This window comes from Polypterus senegalus, chromosome 6 (genome assembly GCF_016835505.1).
Source record: "Polypterus senegalus isolate Bchr_013 chromosome 6, ASM1683550v1, whole genome shotgun sequence".
NCBI classification, from domain to species: domain Eukaryota; kingdom Metazoa; phylum Chordata; class Cladistia; order Polypteriformes; family Polypteridae; genus Polypterus; species Polypterus senegalus.
Window position 1 is genome coordinate 912,926 of NC_053159.1, and position 14,015 is coordinate 926,940.

Here is a 14,015-nt window from a genome sequence, read left to right on the forward strand (position 1 = left end):
TGAATCACCAGTGTGTTACACATTAATTAAATTGATGGACAAAGAGAATACAATGATAGAGCAAGTTGGTAAAATTTTCATTTGAAAAACATTCTTTGTCTAACCTGCAGAAAACATTAACAGCAATTTAAAAATCCTCAATTGTAGTTTTACGCTTCCCAACACTAACAAGTATTTACACATTTTGGATTTCTTACACCTAAACAGTGCAAACTGAGAAATATGACAATGTTAAGCTATTGTTTGTCTTCCAAACTCCTTCTTTTCAGGCCGTACAGTAATTGGAATGCTTCCAGTCCCACAGTGGCAGGGCTTGAAATGTTTCCGAATGAAGAGAGAGTTACTTACGTCACTGACAGCATCGCTGACCATGCGATGATGGAAATGCTCTGGGCGATCAGGAATGGACCTCCACAAGCCCAGCTGGCTGATGTACTTCTCTTTGTATTTCACCTTAAGAAAGACAGAGACAATTAGGACGACGGGTCAAATTCACTTGTTGTATAAAAACATTAAGTCATCCTCCTCTGATATGTTCTTTAGTCTTTACTCATGTTAAATAACCTCAAGTATCAGGGGTCACTTCTTATAAGTCCAGTTTTTTTCAGCCGTGCTAAGACATATTAACAAAAGTACATTTGTAAGCTTTCAGCCATGGAAAAATCTAAATCAATTAATTTGACAAAGGAATGGTTTGGAATCAGAACAACTCTCTTCAAGCCAAAGATACTTACACTGCTGATGTCATCTGTAACCTTGCGATGGTAAGTAATGTCCAGGGCGTCCTTCACCGTGCGGTAGTGGCCCTTTGCCTGCTCAAATGCTTCCTTGTAGCGTAACTGATGGCCAGAACAAAGCATTGCAGTTCAGGTGCATCACATCAAAGTGGTCAAAGAACAGCTGAAATACGTGTAAAGCGTGTACTTACATCGCTAGCGTTGAAGTAAACCTTCTTTGCAATGATCAGGCCGGGCGTGTCGGCTATAGGTGTATATTTGCTCTTCATCTTTTCATACTGCTCCTTGTATTTTTTCTAGCAAAGGAATAGAAATGAATCATTAGGAAGTGCGCAGCATCAAGGCTATCTTTCTAAATCTGAATGCACGTTAAGAAATGGAATTTCACTTCATTTGAAGTGAATTAATATTATTTATGTTAAGTTTCACACAAATTCACAGTTAGCAAACCAGACCTACATACAGTATTCTGTAAATAAATAAGAGTACCTCGCTGGTGATCACTTTCATTTCCCTGGCATGCTTCAGAGTTGGTGTCTGAAATTCTGGAGTGTAGTGGGGCCTCTCCTTTGTAGCCATTTCAGTGTACAGGTACTGGAGATGAGAAGACATATATCACATTTATCACATCTAGGTAGCCAACGCTGAAAACTTGTTCACAACTCCAATCAAGGAAAGTGATAATAAATACATATATCATCAATGTTTAAAAGACAATGTCTTATTCTAGTTAGCAAACAAAGCAGCTGAACAACGTACTTGGCTCTGGATCTGCTGGCCATGTTTGGCTCTCAGAATGTCAATGCTATCAGGAACTGGAGTGTATTTAGTCTTCGCTTCATTGCCAACAGCTCTGTAAACCAACTGATAAAATGACATATTCACATTATTATAATCAGTCTTGACTTTATGATATTTAGAGAATTTACAATGATGGTTCCTAAACATATATGTCTATTTGCAGCAAATATAAAGAGTAACACTGAAGGAAAGGTAGCTGTTTTGCAAAGCCCCTGTGAATCAAAACTTATCAAAAAGAACAAACCGAATTGCCTCTTAAGACCTCGCGTCCTGACGTACACTTGTGCTCTTTAGTACCTCTAGTCTTGCTATGAACTGGGAACTACTGGGAGAGCTACTTCTAATCGTCTGAGCTTCATGCACCTCTTCAAGATCAGCCTCTTCACACACACAACATCCTGGAGCTGCTCTGCTCTTTCTGATGATATCTGCCCGCAGTTCTTGGTGGTTCATTGCCACCTTGTCGGCTGCAGTGCTACCCTCTGGGTACTCTTCCAATGACTGCTGTTCTCCATTGCCTTTTCTAGATTTCCAGGCACTCGTACATACTGCATACATGCTGAGTTTTGTGAGCATTAATAGTAAGTAAACTGAACACATACATTACTTAAATGGGATTTGAGCTCTGACACAGTTCTGTACTCGGGAGTATCCAAGACAACAGAGAACTTTTCGTGCATCTTCTTAGCGGCTGTGGTATATCCAGACTGGAGGGAAAGGAGAACACATGAATGTTGTTAGTTGCCACAGCAAGTCTTTGTTACAAACAGCACTCTGTTCTTGTTTCATTCTACACCCCCTGCCATTTTATAGTGTCACTCACTGTCTATGTCATCAATGTGCTTCATACATGCAGGCACATGATTCATTAATGATCACTGCTTCTGTTTTAGTTATGATAGAAATGTCATGTTTTACTATACTTATATCAAGTTATTGAGTCATGCTGACCTTTTGTAGCTTTCTGAAACATTTTAAAGTTCTATTAGCAAACCTAACCTACCCAGAGTTTGGCGGTCTCCCTGGCACGGACCATATCTGGTGTATCATACAAGAAACATCCCATGCCTCTCAGCCACTGGAGATCCTCCTTATATTTTATCTAAAGAAGCATAAAGAAAGAACAGAGAATCAGGTAATAAAACACTTCTGTGTGGATTTCAAATGAAGAACCAGAATTGTCTCAACAACAAAACAGTACAAAGCACCGTACTATTCAAACTCAAATTATAGGAAATGTAAAAGACTTGCAATGAACATTACAAACAGTTTGAAAAGAGTTTAGGATTTGTGAAGATATTTTTTCTGTGAAATGAAACTTTTCTAAATGTTTTTGAAAATCTTTTCTTTACATTTCATTCAAACATATCATCGTCATTATTTCAAATATTATTGTGCTTACGTCACTGGTGATATCATTAACATAACGGCAATGCATCAAACCAGGAGTCATTGGCATAGAAATCAGATGTCCCTTCATGTTGTTGTAATGGGCCTTGTAGCATAGCTGAAAAAGGAAAGAAAGTTCCATTAACACTTCTTAACTCTCGTTTTGAAATGTAAAAGTTCAAATCTGTATATTTAACATCTGTGTGTTTCTTTACTAATTCAAAAGTACTCTCTAAAAATAGAAAACGCATGCATGTCAAAAATCAAATAGCCAAGTGTGACTGAGGTGTAAATTACTGCGGTTTAATTGTTCAAAAAGAAAACTGCACAGCATGCGGTTTAAATGTTTACAGTACGTACATCACTGATGGCCTCTTGGGTGGCTTTGACCTGTTTGATTTCAGGGGTGTCGTAGGTTGTGTGGATCTTATCTTTCTGGCTGTGGTACAGATGGCGGTACTGCCGCTGTTAAGGGAAACAAAAGCAAACGTTAGTCCATTTTTTGCCATTTCATTTATCCAAAACTTGCACTGAGAGATGGTCAAAAGTTGAACAGTTCTTTTGGCTTTCTAATGATCAGCATGGTAAAAACGGAGGTGTATTTTACCTCATTGATGACGCTGTTTGTCTTCTTTATGTTGACAAAACCCACGCTGTCCGCCAGAAGAGTGTACCCCTTTGCCTTCATGTGTTCATAGGCCTCTTTGTACTTAAGCTGTGAATAAAATTGAGAAAGCAGCGATCATTTCCTTGGCTCTATGTGAATAAAAAACAACACACATACAGTATACCTGTGAAACTTTGACCTCATGCATTATTTTGTATTAAAGGTTTCCATCATTAGATGACATTTGTTTTTATTACTTGTGCAGAAACACGAATGCTGCATTGCAGTCCTAAAAAAAGTAGAATAAGCACAATAAAAGAGCGTCTGCCACTTACGTCACTACGGATGGTGCTGTTGTTCTTTGCATGCACGTTAAGTGGCGTATCATAAGGCAGAGTGTATCCAGTAGGCATAAAAGTCTGGCTTGCTTCTTTGTAAAGGTTCTAGTGAAATAAAAAAAACACATTAAAATGCAAAAAAGGTACACACATCAGAAAAATGAACTGCACTCAAACAAAAAATATTATTATATAGATGCTGTTATGGAGCGAATTAATTCCAAATAAACAAAGCTTTGTCTGTTGATTTTTTTTAAAGGAACAAATGGCTGATCTCAAAGAATTTACATGACAGATAAAAGACTTACAAAAAAGACATTTGAAACAGATTGTCCAAAAGGATCGCCCCAGAAATCTAAATATTAACTAACTTAACTAGCATTAGGTCCTGATGTGAAGCTCAAGACCAAGTCAATTACTTCTCATTTTGTATGAAAATCTGCTTTATAAATAAGTGGTGTTATGATTCACGCATTTCTCTTGTGTCGTTCTGAACGGTTTGCATTCACAAAGTATTAAACAAAGCTTTTTTATGACTTTTTTCAGTAGCCTGTACACTGGAGACCTGCTGTTTATTAGAAGGACATGTTTAAATTGATCCCAAGGTGATGTAGCAATACAGCAATACTAAATGACAAACATTTTGCTATAAAGACAGCAGAGAAGCACTTCGTTACGGTCACGTATGTAGTCTGGCACCACACACTGAACTTTGTGGTCCAGCACCTCAGCTGCTTGTCCAGATGGCTTACCATACAATGGTTAGCGTATGTTACATTATGCAGGCGACACTTACAAAGATCTGTTTAACATGTCACAAAGCTTGTAAGGTGTCTGCTGAGGAGAGTTACTATCAAAGACAGTCTAGAGCATCAGAATTCAAACGGAGTATAGCAGAGGTCACATACATCACTCTGAATCTTGTTAGCTTCTCGGGCTCTCTCCAGGTCTATGGTGGTGGCTGATGAGGTCATCGTGCCTTTGACGTTCTTCACATAGTCATTGCGGTATACAATCTGAAGAGGAAGAAAAAACGATAACAGCCCATGGAATTAGCACCTTTAACTTGTGGTTTCAATGTACACCCCCCCCACCCGCATAAAACAGAGAAACAAACAAAAGGTGGACAGCAAGGGTTTGTCTACAATTTCATGACACATGTGCTTTGATAGATTTTTATATTCTTTAACAATTTATAATTCTTTACCTTCATCAGACTATCTCTTTAGCAAAAATATTGTATGGGAAATGCTCTCCTCAGTCTTATCTACAAGCTCGCTGCAGGGGCTGATGAGACGATGCTAAGAGGTCTTCCTCCAGAGATGACAGCACAGTGCACAAGCATCGTTCTGAATCTAGCAATACAACTGGATTGTGCGTCTTTACACCAAAAATCCATTTTTAAAAATTTGACACATATGCGTACAATCTCAATATTTTTAACCCCTCTGTTTCGCCAAAACATGAGTACTATGATTGACATTTGACTATGAAGCTGAGCTTTCAGGAATTAAAAGGTTTATCACCAACCCAATTTAATAACCTATATATTTTTTATTGCTAAGTTCTAAGCTACATTCTTACACTACGTTTACCAGTTTTTGCTCACCAAACTATAAAACAACAAATGCGACTTTTAACTACTCAGAATACTTTTTAGTAGCAGACAATCTTGAGGCTTCCTGCTTCTTTAAGGAAATGAGTAAGCCGGTGTTTAGCCATCATGTCATTTCCTTTGACTCTGAAACATCGGCTTCATCAAGTTGTCTCGGTCGGCACTTAGGAGTAACTAGAAACAAACCCATTCTGTAGCAATAATCATGTAAGTGTCGAACACACAGACAGCAGATGGAGCGGGCCAGATAAGGACCTGAACAACAAGACGAGTTACAAAGAGTGTGGCTCACCACGTTTGGATTCTGTTTAGATTTTTTTTATCTATACTGATTTATTATGTGCTTCTGTTTCTAGTACTTATGACACTTAACAGTAATTTTTATATTAAGTCTTTCTCTGCCTGCTGCATATTCCAAGTGTTACGTTTTTCCCTGAAGTACTTATATCTAGTGCTCCTCCCTCTCTCACTCTACCTATTGGGTCATTCATTTTTTTGCGCCTGCTTAATTAAATGATTGGGTTCACGTGCATCAGAGTGTCTATCTGAGAAACACTGACTGCAAAATACAGAAACCAACCCTGGGGAGAACATCAGTCCATTTGAAGGCATGCTCGCACGTGGCAGACACACTCCAGCTATCCATCCATATCCATACCTGAACCTGCTTTGTCCTATTTGGGGTCGCAGCAATTCACCCAAATGGCACTCTCATGTACGTTGTAAACACACTCACACTCACCCATATGTGGACAGTTTAGATCAAACTAGCACCAGTCTTACAAATTCTAATATACAGTATTATATATTGTCACTGATTGTCACATGTACAGTAACTTGACCTAATAACACATGGCACATTTACTGTATTAGCCCACAGGTAACTAATCAAATAGAGTTTCTTCTTATTGAAGACTGGGAATAACAGCACAAAAATGATACCATTTAAAGGCTACATAAGACTGACATTTGAAGATGCAATTTCTCCAATTATCAATTTGTGAGAAATAAAATACATAATAAGGATGTCAGTTCAGCAACCTAACATCCCAGCGCTGCCTACAGAAAATCAGTATGAACCCCACCTCAGCAGAATGTGGTCGTGGGTATTAAACCAGTGTACTCACATCGCTCAGCTGGTTGGCACTGATCACAGCTTGGACGTAGGTAGGAGTGTCTGTCACCACAGTAAAGTTTTTCTTGGCTTCTTCTGCTTTAGCTTTGTAATTAATCTAAGGAATAAAATTGCATGGTTTTTATTTTGTAAATGATAACAAGGAGTTACATTTTACTGACAGGATTATAATTGCAAAAAAGACATACAGTATACAACTCCTAAAAGGCCAAAACAGTTTAAAGTAGATGTTGTGTAAGGATTATGGGATTGATGAAGTTTACTGAATCAGACTAGGACTGCTTGTGGTCCGTCTTGTAACAACTTACATTGCTCTGGAGATTGTAGGCATTCTTAGCCCGCAGGATTTCAGGGGTGTCCCAAGCGTAGCAACCGATACCCTTCATCCAGTTGAAATCATCTTTGTAAAATATCTGTTAATAAAACAAAGGAGTTTTACAAAATCTCTCTGATAAAATTATTAAGAAGCAGACAAAAGAGAAAAATAGTGAATTGTTTATACAAAGATTTCAAAAGCTCGATAAATTAGTATAGTTAGGATAATACATTTGTAAAGAAATGTATATTTCTAGCAAATTAATGCTTTCCTTTCAATAAACCTACCATTTGAATAGAAATTGATTTTGATTTTAGCCACTAATTAGATTACCCAGCATTAATCTACCCAGCTTTACCACGTGGGTGGCTCTACAGAGACGAGATTTCTTGAATTTTGGACCCTGATTACATTTTAAAAACCTTTATACATTTTCAGTTGTTTGCTACAGACACATTAAACATCATTTTAGACATTTTAAGCTTATTTTATGGCCATTAGTTCCCTTTATTTGATGTATCGATTGTACACAAGAATCACATATAGCACAAGAGATGACTTAATAAAGCCCAACTGGTAAGTGCAGTTAGAATTAGATAAGCCAAAGTGCTGTCACTCATACGTACATCGCTGAGCTGCTCATTGACTTTTCTTGCGTGCACATAGATCTTCAAATCAGGAAGGCAGATCCATTCATGAAGATACTTGCGATAATCAATCTCACTGACCACCTTCTGGGTATTCTTAGCAGCAACAATCTCTAACATGTCCGGAAGAATGTGAATTTTTGCTTTTGTCTTTTCATAATTCTCCTTGTACAAGCGCTGTAAAAAAAAACAAACAAAAAACAAACATCTTTATAGCAAGAATAAACTCCATCACCTGATCAATGATATGAGGGACAAAAAGGTTTACTGTAACCAATTAAAGCATAAGCAATGGCCACAGGTATGATGACAGAGATTAATTTCAGTCATTTACAAGATTGATCAGTAAACCTTGAGAGAGTGACTGAGTGGCAAATGAAATCTAAAAAGGCTAGATTTACAAAGTGATCAAATTAAATAGACAGAACAACAACAGCAGGAGTGCTTTTCTGAGCAATTATTATACATCTCAAATACACAACCTGTCAACCCAGTAAAAGACAGTGACAGGCCTCTGCTGTGGACAATCCCTACGTTCAGTGACTTTCCTGATCCATTTGTGTGTTGGTAAGTTCTGTGGTTAATCTTGACCACAATGTGTATAAGGCATGTCCGATTACAGACTGGACACATATCCAGTTTCCTCAGGGTTACATTAGGAATACAAACAAGTAGAAGTATGAGAAAGAAGACCAACACTGAAGACCTAAAGGCTTTACACACAAGGCATGGGCTGACAGATCTGCAACAAGACTTTCATTTGAATTAGACAGGAAAAGAAAGACGCACAGACTGAGCACCCTGGCCTTCGGTTATTCGTACTGACAGCTTTATTAGTTAATGCCAGACAACCTCTCATTTAGCTGCGCAGGGACTTCTTCTTCCTGCCTCTTTGAAATTCTGAAATGTGGCTTTGATGAAATAAATGGCTTATCTGCCCACAAACAAAGAGTGGCCCAGTCAGGGCAACCGCCGTACTAGGATGGCATACTAGCATTAGCAGTCGTTATTTTGCTTTGATTATTCTTTCAGGGGTCAATTCTTGGCACACATGGAAAACTCTTTCTCAAATCAATTATAAATGCATCTATAACATAAAATATTAAAAATCAAAAGACTTACATTTGAAATAGGAAGACCTTTTTTATAGTGTGCAAGCCTTGACATAATAGTTTAAGGAATTATTCAAATATTTAAATTACTACTATTGTCTGTGGGGCAGCACGGTGGCGCAGTGGGTAGCGCTGCTGCTTCGCAGTAAGGAAACCTGGGTTCGCTTCCCGGATCCTCCCTGTGTGGAGTCTGCATGTTCTCTGCGTGGGTTTAAGACATGCAGGTTAAGTGCATTGGTGGTCCTAAATTGTCCATAGTGTGTGCTGCAGTGGGCTGGCGCCCTGCCTGGGGTTTGTTTCCTGCCTTCCGCCCTGTGCTGGCTGTGATTGGCTCCAGCAGACCCCCATGACCCTGTAGTTAGGATATAGTGGGTTGGAAAATAGATGGATGGATGGATTATTGTGTGTGAAAAACTGGGCAAAACTGATTCATTACTAGCATTACTGTATGCATACATTTTGTAGCATTTTTTTTCCAGTAGAAGAATGATTAATTGTTTTTTTTCTGGATCTTTTTTTAAAAAAAAAAAAAAAAACAGGACATCTCTGTATGCAGGAATAAATAAATAAAATAGAAAAAAATATTAACACAATTTCTGTTTGCTTTAGAATGGAGGAGAACTCGCCAGGAGGCTACTGATGTCACTTCCTGCCAGAACACTGTTAGCTCCGCCCCTTTAACTCCGCCAGTCCCTAAACCTTCTCTTTAGGAAGCTCATTGTGATTTTGGACCTGACATTAAACTGGAAGGCATAGCTTCAGAGAGAAATACATTCTCTGGCCATCAAGAGAAAACTCCACATCAATCGTGACATACTTTGATCTTTATTGCATTTATTCTACAAATTCAGCGTTGGACATTAAACCAGGTAACCAAACCATTTTTGTTCCTTTCTTAGACAATATACGCATCATGTATACACTGTATATATTCACACACCTTTGTACATAATGCTCTGGTGCTCAGTCGCTTCTTACTGTCTATTGAAATGATGAAAGTTCTCCTCGGTATTTAATACTTACGTCATTGCGCAGCTTTCCAACTCTAAGGCATCTGGCAGTAGAAGGATCATCATCCACTGATCTGGGCAAGGTGTAGAGAGCTTTGAATTTCTCATAATCTTCTCTGTACTTGAGCTGAAATATAGAGTATTGAGTCATACTTGTTAACACATTTAACCTTCTACTCTGTTTAAATCAACATTATTTGATATTCATGCATTTAAATAATCCTGCTATCATAGTTGTCTTACTCTTCTGCAGTACAAATCTAGGCAGAACAATTGCTAATACGCCTATCAGTTTTTGAGGTTTAGATTATTGTCGTTATACTTCATACATAAGATGCTTTTATTCTGGGTAACTTTTAAAATTATACAAAAACATATTATTGTGATTGGTAGAAATGAGTTAATGATCATCTTAAAACAACATGCCGGCTTAAGAACAGGAGATATACCTGTAGTAGTGCCATCGGCATAGGGAGCAATGGGAAGAAGGGCACAGTGAATGGAGTTCAACACTCTATTTTGATCTTTAAAATGGCTGATATGAGGCTTCATTACAATCCGTGTGTGTTTGTGCTGTCCCTCTGAGTAATCTGATTGGCCGGTTTGGCTCTGGTGGTGTGATTGACAGAGGAAGTGTGAAAGTGAGACACACAAGGTGGAGTAAAGATGTAGGTGGCACACTGAGAGTCGCCTCTAAAGATGGGAAGTATAGAAATGGACTAGAGGCAAGCAAGGCACCTTGAAATTACAGAGTATGAGAAGTCGGCTTTATGGGGGTCAGGAGAGGTTTGGACACATGACGATACTGAGGAAAGGGGCTGCGGGTACACGTAGGGCAAAAGTTGGCAAACAGTTTCCAATGCATTCTATTACCTGTCTTTGATGGGTAACTTGTCTATCCACTTTATAATTTACTTCTAATGATTTAAAACTCTTCATTGTTCTAAAGGTACAATATTAAAATGAAATTTAAGCTTTGAAATGGACTAGTGAGCCCTGCAGGGCTGATTTAAGCCCTTCATCTGTGGCTTATACAGTATACTGCTTATACACTCATATACTGTATATACTTACAAAGATGTGAGTACATTGCATTTGGCATGACTATAAAATCAATGGACAGTATTATTTGAATTGCAGGTTTATCGTAAGTAATTAATTAGCATAACTATTCAGCAAATAACACTGTTTACTTTTAAAATACTTACCGCACTAGTAATGTTCTTCTGTTGCTTAGCAAGGGCCAAAGAAAAGGAGTCAGAGGGCACTTTGTAACTTGTCGCCTTTATTTTGTCCCATGCATCCGTGTAGAGTTTCTGTTGGGGCCAATCCAATCAGAGTCAGTGATTTCACTTATATTAGCATACAGAGCATAGCTGTGATGTCAAACACACAAAAAGCAAAATCTTACATTGCTGTAAATAGTCTTGAGGTTCTGCGCACGGTGATAATCCAAGGTCTCCAGAACTGTGGTGTATTTTTCCTTGTTCTTGTGATAAGCCTCCCTGTATTTTAACTGTAAAAGGAACAAAGCAAGAGGTCAGTCACAACAAAAGTGGAAAGCTTCGAAGACCACCTGGGAACAGCCAAGATAATTCTTTCACACACAGAGAGATTTCAATGACATTGAAGGGTGGGAAAAATTTAAAGTAAGTTTAGCAAAACACACTTTTGGAGGGGAGTGTGACCAAATCCTGACACCAGAAAAGCCTAAATGTGCTCTTAGTTGAAATCCAAGCACAGCTGAAAAGGGTGACTTAAAAATGATTAAAAAGAAACAGACAAACATACAGAGAGCCTGTTAACATTAACTCTGAACAGCAGATCATTAATTGGATATTATGACTCAACTTCCATAAGGAACATTTCAAATTGCAAGCTATGGTTACCTGGCACAGGTTTTCAGATTAGGTTCAGTCCTTCACTTTGAAATTTCATTCTGTATTCAGCTATTCTGTTTTTAGGAAAAACTTATTTTAATCAAGAAAACTTCTTTTTAGAAATCTCATTTCCTTACTTCACTGGCGTGTTGGTATCCAGTCACTGCTGTCACATACACTGGAGTGTCAGTAACAACAGAAAATTTGCTGAAGTTCTCTTTTCCAGCAGCTCTATATTTACTCTGAAAGAAAAGAAAGGTCTCTGTTACTAGAGATATGCAGACAGTTATAAAATATAAAATCATAACTGAAATACTGTAAAAAGCTCAATGGAAACCCAAAGAGGTCAGAAAGCGAGTATAATTTTATTTATTTGTGTGTGGCATTATCTTAGCTACAACATAATTATAAATGGGGGTGCTTGAGAAATTCAGGGCATGTTAAAACAAACAAACAAACAAAAAAAAAAGATGTTTACCAAGAAAAAAATTACAAAAATTAGGTTATTATTCCAAAAATGGAAAAAACTTGAATTGTCAAGTACTAAAGTCACTTGTAAAAGATTTAGGAATAATCCAATTTCATACTTCGCTCTGCAGTTCATAGGATTTCTTTGCACGGAGGATCTCAGGAGTATCCCAGACGTAGCATCCGATTCCCTTCAGCCATGTCATATCTTCTTTGTAGAAAACCTGAAGAAGAAAAGCTTGTGAGATCAGTGCGGGTGTTCATTTGTAAGTCAGGACTGCCTCCTACATACGTCAAGCAGTATATTACAGAGCATCACGCGACCCTATCACCAAACGCTAGGGCCGCAGACTTCTCATGTCAGAAGTGTAGGACTTTATAAATTAGGATTATTCAGATTCTCTAGAGGTGGAGGTAAGAACACACACTTGGACCAAGCCTTTCATTTTGGGACCTGGCAGGAACTCACAGGACATACCAAGAGGCTGTGTGTGTGTGTTGTTTTTATCTTACTGCCTCATTGCATTTTTAAGTTTGAGTGTTCTCCAAAGTAACAAAATACCACAATCAAAGTTTCCGTCAGGTGAGAGACTGAACTCTTACACTGCGCACACCTTCACTGTCTTGATGTGCACAGAGTTCTTTACTTTACTAAGCAGTTACTTAGCAGTTATGTATTACAGGTTTATCTAAGAAAAAAAAAAAGAATAGAGTGTGCCTATTTAATTCCCAAAGAAATCTTTAGCCTTCATGTATGAATATGTTGACGTCACTCACGTCACTCAAGAGCTCGTTGGCTTTTCTAGCATGAATGACATCATGCTGGTCGGGAAGGCAGGTCCACTGATGCAGGTGGGTCCGGTACTCGATCTCACTCAGAATCTGTTGACATTTCTTGGCCATGACATGGCTCAGCATGTCAAATGGTATGTGAATCTTCGTCTTGGTGTCTTCATAGCCTTTCCTATAAGCCATCTACAATTTAAATGACAGAAAGGAAAACAATGTCATGCTGTATACATTGAGAGCAAAAAGAAACACAGCACTTTGTGGAATGAAAATACTATAGTTCTGGCTTTTGTTCTTTTACAGAAAGCTTTCAATTTGTTTTAGCCTCCTAACCACCAATGCCACTTGAGCAGTGAAGCTGTCAAACACAATACTCCATGGGTACAGCTGCTGGTTTGAAATAGCACGTGTGCTACTTAACTGCAGTTTTGTTCTGTGAGTATTGCAATGCTATAGAGAAGGGCCTCCTTTAAAGTAGGTGCAGTTACAGCATCATTCTCTCTTTAAATATGACGGTACCAGGACATAACACTCAGCTTCATAAGTGTTGATCAGTGAAATTCTCTACAGCTTTTTTCAGATGAAATTTGCTGGGTTCACCAGTGACCTTTTTGCCAATTTCTTCACTGGAAATTCATCATGCAGCCAGCTCATGCAAACGTTATGTTTCTAACATCCCATAATTCTTTGGGAGACCAGCATCCACATGTGTAAATATTTTTCAGTGCATAAATGCATGTGTGACGTCACTAGCCGAGCAGTTCTCCAACCGCATTTGCATCCCACATGTGTTTAAAAGAAATCTGCAGTATTTTTATTTGAAGGGTACGTTAGCTGACCGTAAAGAGAGTATTATGAAAACGCTTTGTTGGAGATTCAACTCAACTGCTGTATTAAATATGCTATGTTCCTCACTATGCGGTACAGATCAGGTTGTGATAGGCACTGCCCTCTGCCCAAGTATATACACTGTAGCGCTGCATCACAGGCTCTGTGTGTGTGTCAGTTAGTTAGTCTGTCATCGTGAGAGGAGCTCGATGAGGGACTCTGGATTGTAGAATATAATGTTATCTCAGGTTAGAACTTCTACCTTCCAGCACAGATTTCATTCTTGGTCACAATAATTGGTCCAGTATAGTTGGCAGATGCTTCCCAGGCCCTCAGGGACACT

The 14,015-nt window shown here is 38.4% G+C and overlaps 1 protein-coding gene across 23 annotated transcripts in view; it reads right to left on the minus strand.

Annotated features, from left to right (window-relative positions):
- Positions 1–14,015, minus strand: part of neb (nebulin) — a 162,125-nt gene that overhangs the window by 46,288 nt on the left and 101,822 nt on the right. For all 23 annotated transcript variants that reach the window (XM_039755194.1, XM_039755193.1, XM_039755183.1 and 20 more), the window contains 21 exons: positions 12,833–13,030; positions 12,175–12,279; positions 11,725–11,829; positions 11,119–11,223; positions 10,916–11,023; positions 9,721–9,834; positions 7,565–7,762; positions 6,931–7,035; positions 6,615–6,719; positions 4,781–4,888; positions 3,870–3,977; positions 3,535–3,642; positions 3,288–3,392; positions 2,941–3,045; positions 2,542–2,640; positions 2,141–2,245; positions 1,497–1,601; positions 1,227–1,331; positions 929–1,033; positions 735–839; positions 349–453 (listed from right to left, as the gene is read on the minus strand). In XM_039755194.1, coding sequence (XP_039611128.1) covers positions 349–453; positions 735–839; positions 929–1,033; positions 1,227–1,331; positions 1,497–1,601; positions 2,141–2,245; positions 2,542–2,640; positions 2,941–3,045; positions 3,288–3,392; positions 3,535–3,642; positions 3,870–3,977; positions 4,781–4,888; positions 6,615–6,719; positions 6,931–7,035; positions 7,565–7,762; positions 9,721–9,834; positions 10,916–11,023; positions 11,119–11,223; positions 11,725–11,829; positions 12,175–12,279; positions 12,833–13,030 — 2,406 coding nt within the window. The remainder of the gene's footprint in view (positions 1–348; positions 454–734; positions 840–928; positions 1,034–1,226; positions 1,332–1,496; positions 1,602–2,140; positions 2,246–2,541; positions 2,641–2,940; positions 3,046–3,287; positions 3,393–3,534; positions 3,643–3,869; positions 3,978–4,780; positions 4,889–6,614; positions 6,720–6,930; positions 7,036–7,564; positions 7,763–9,720; positions 9,835–10,915; positions 11,024–11,118; positions 11,224–11,724; positions 11,830–12,174; positions 12,280–12,832; positions 13,031–14,015) is intronic.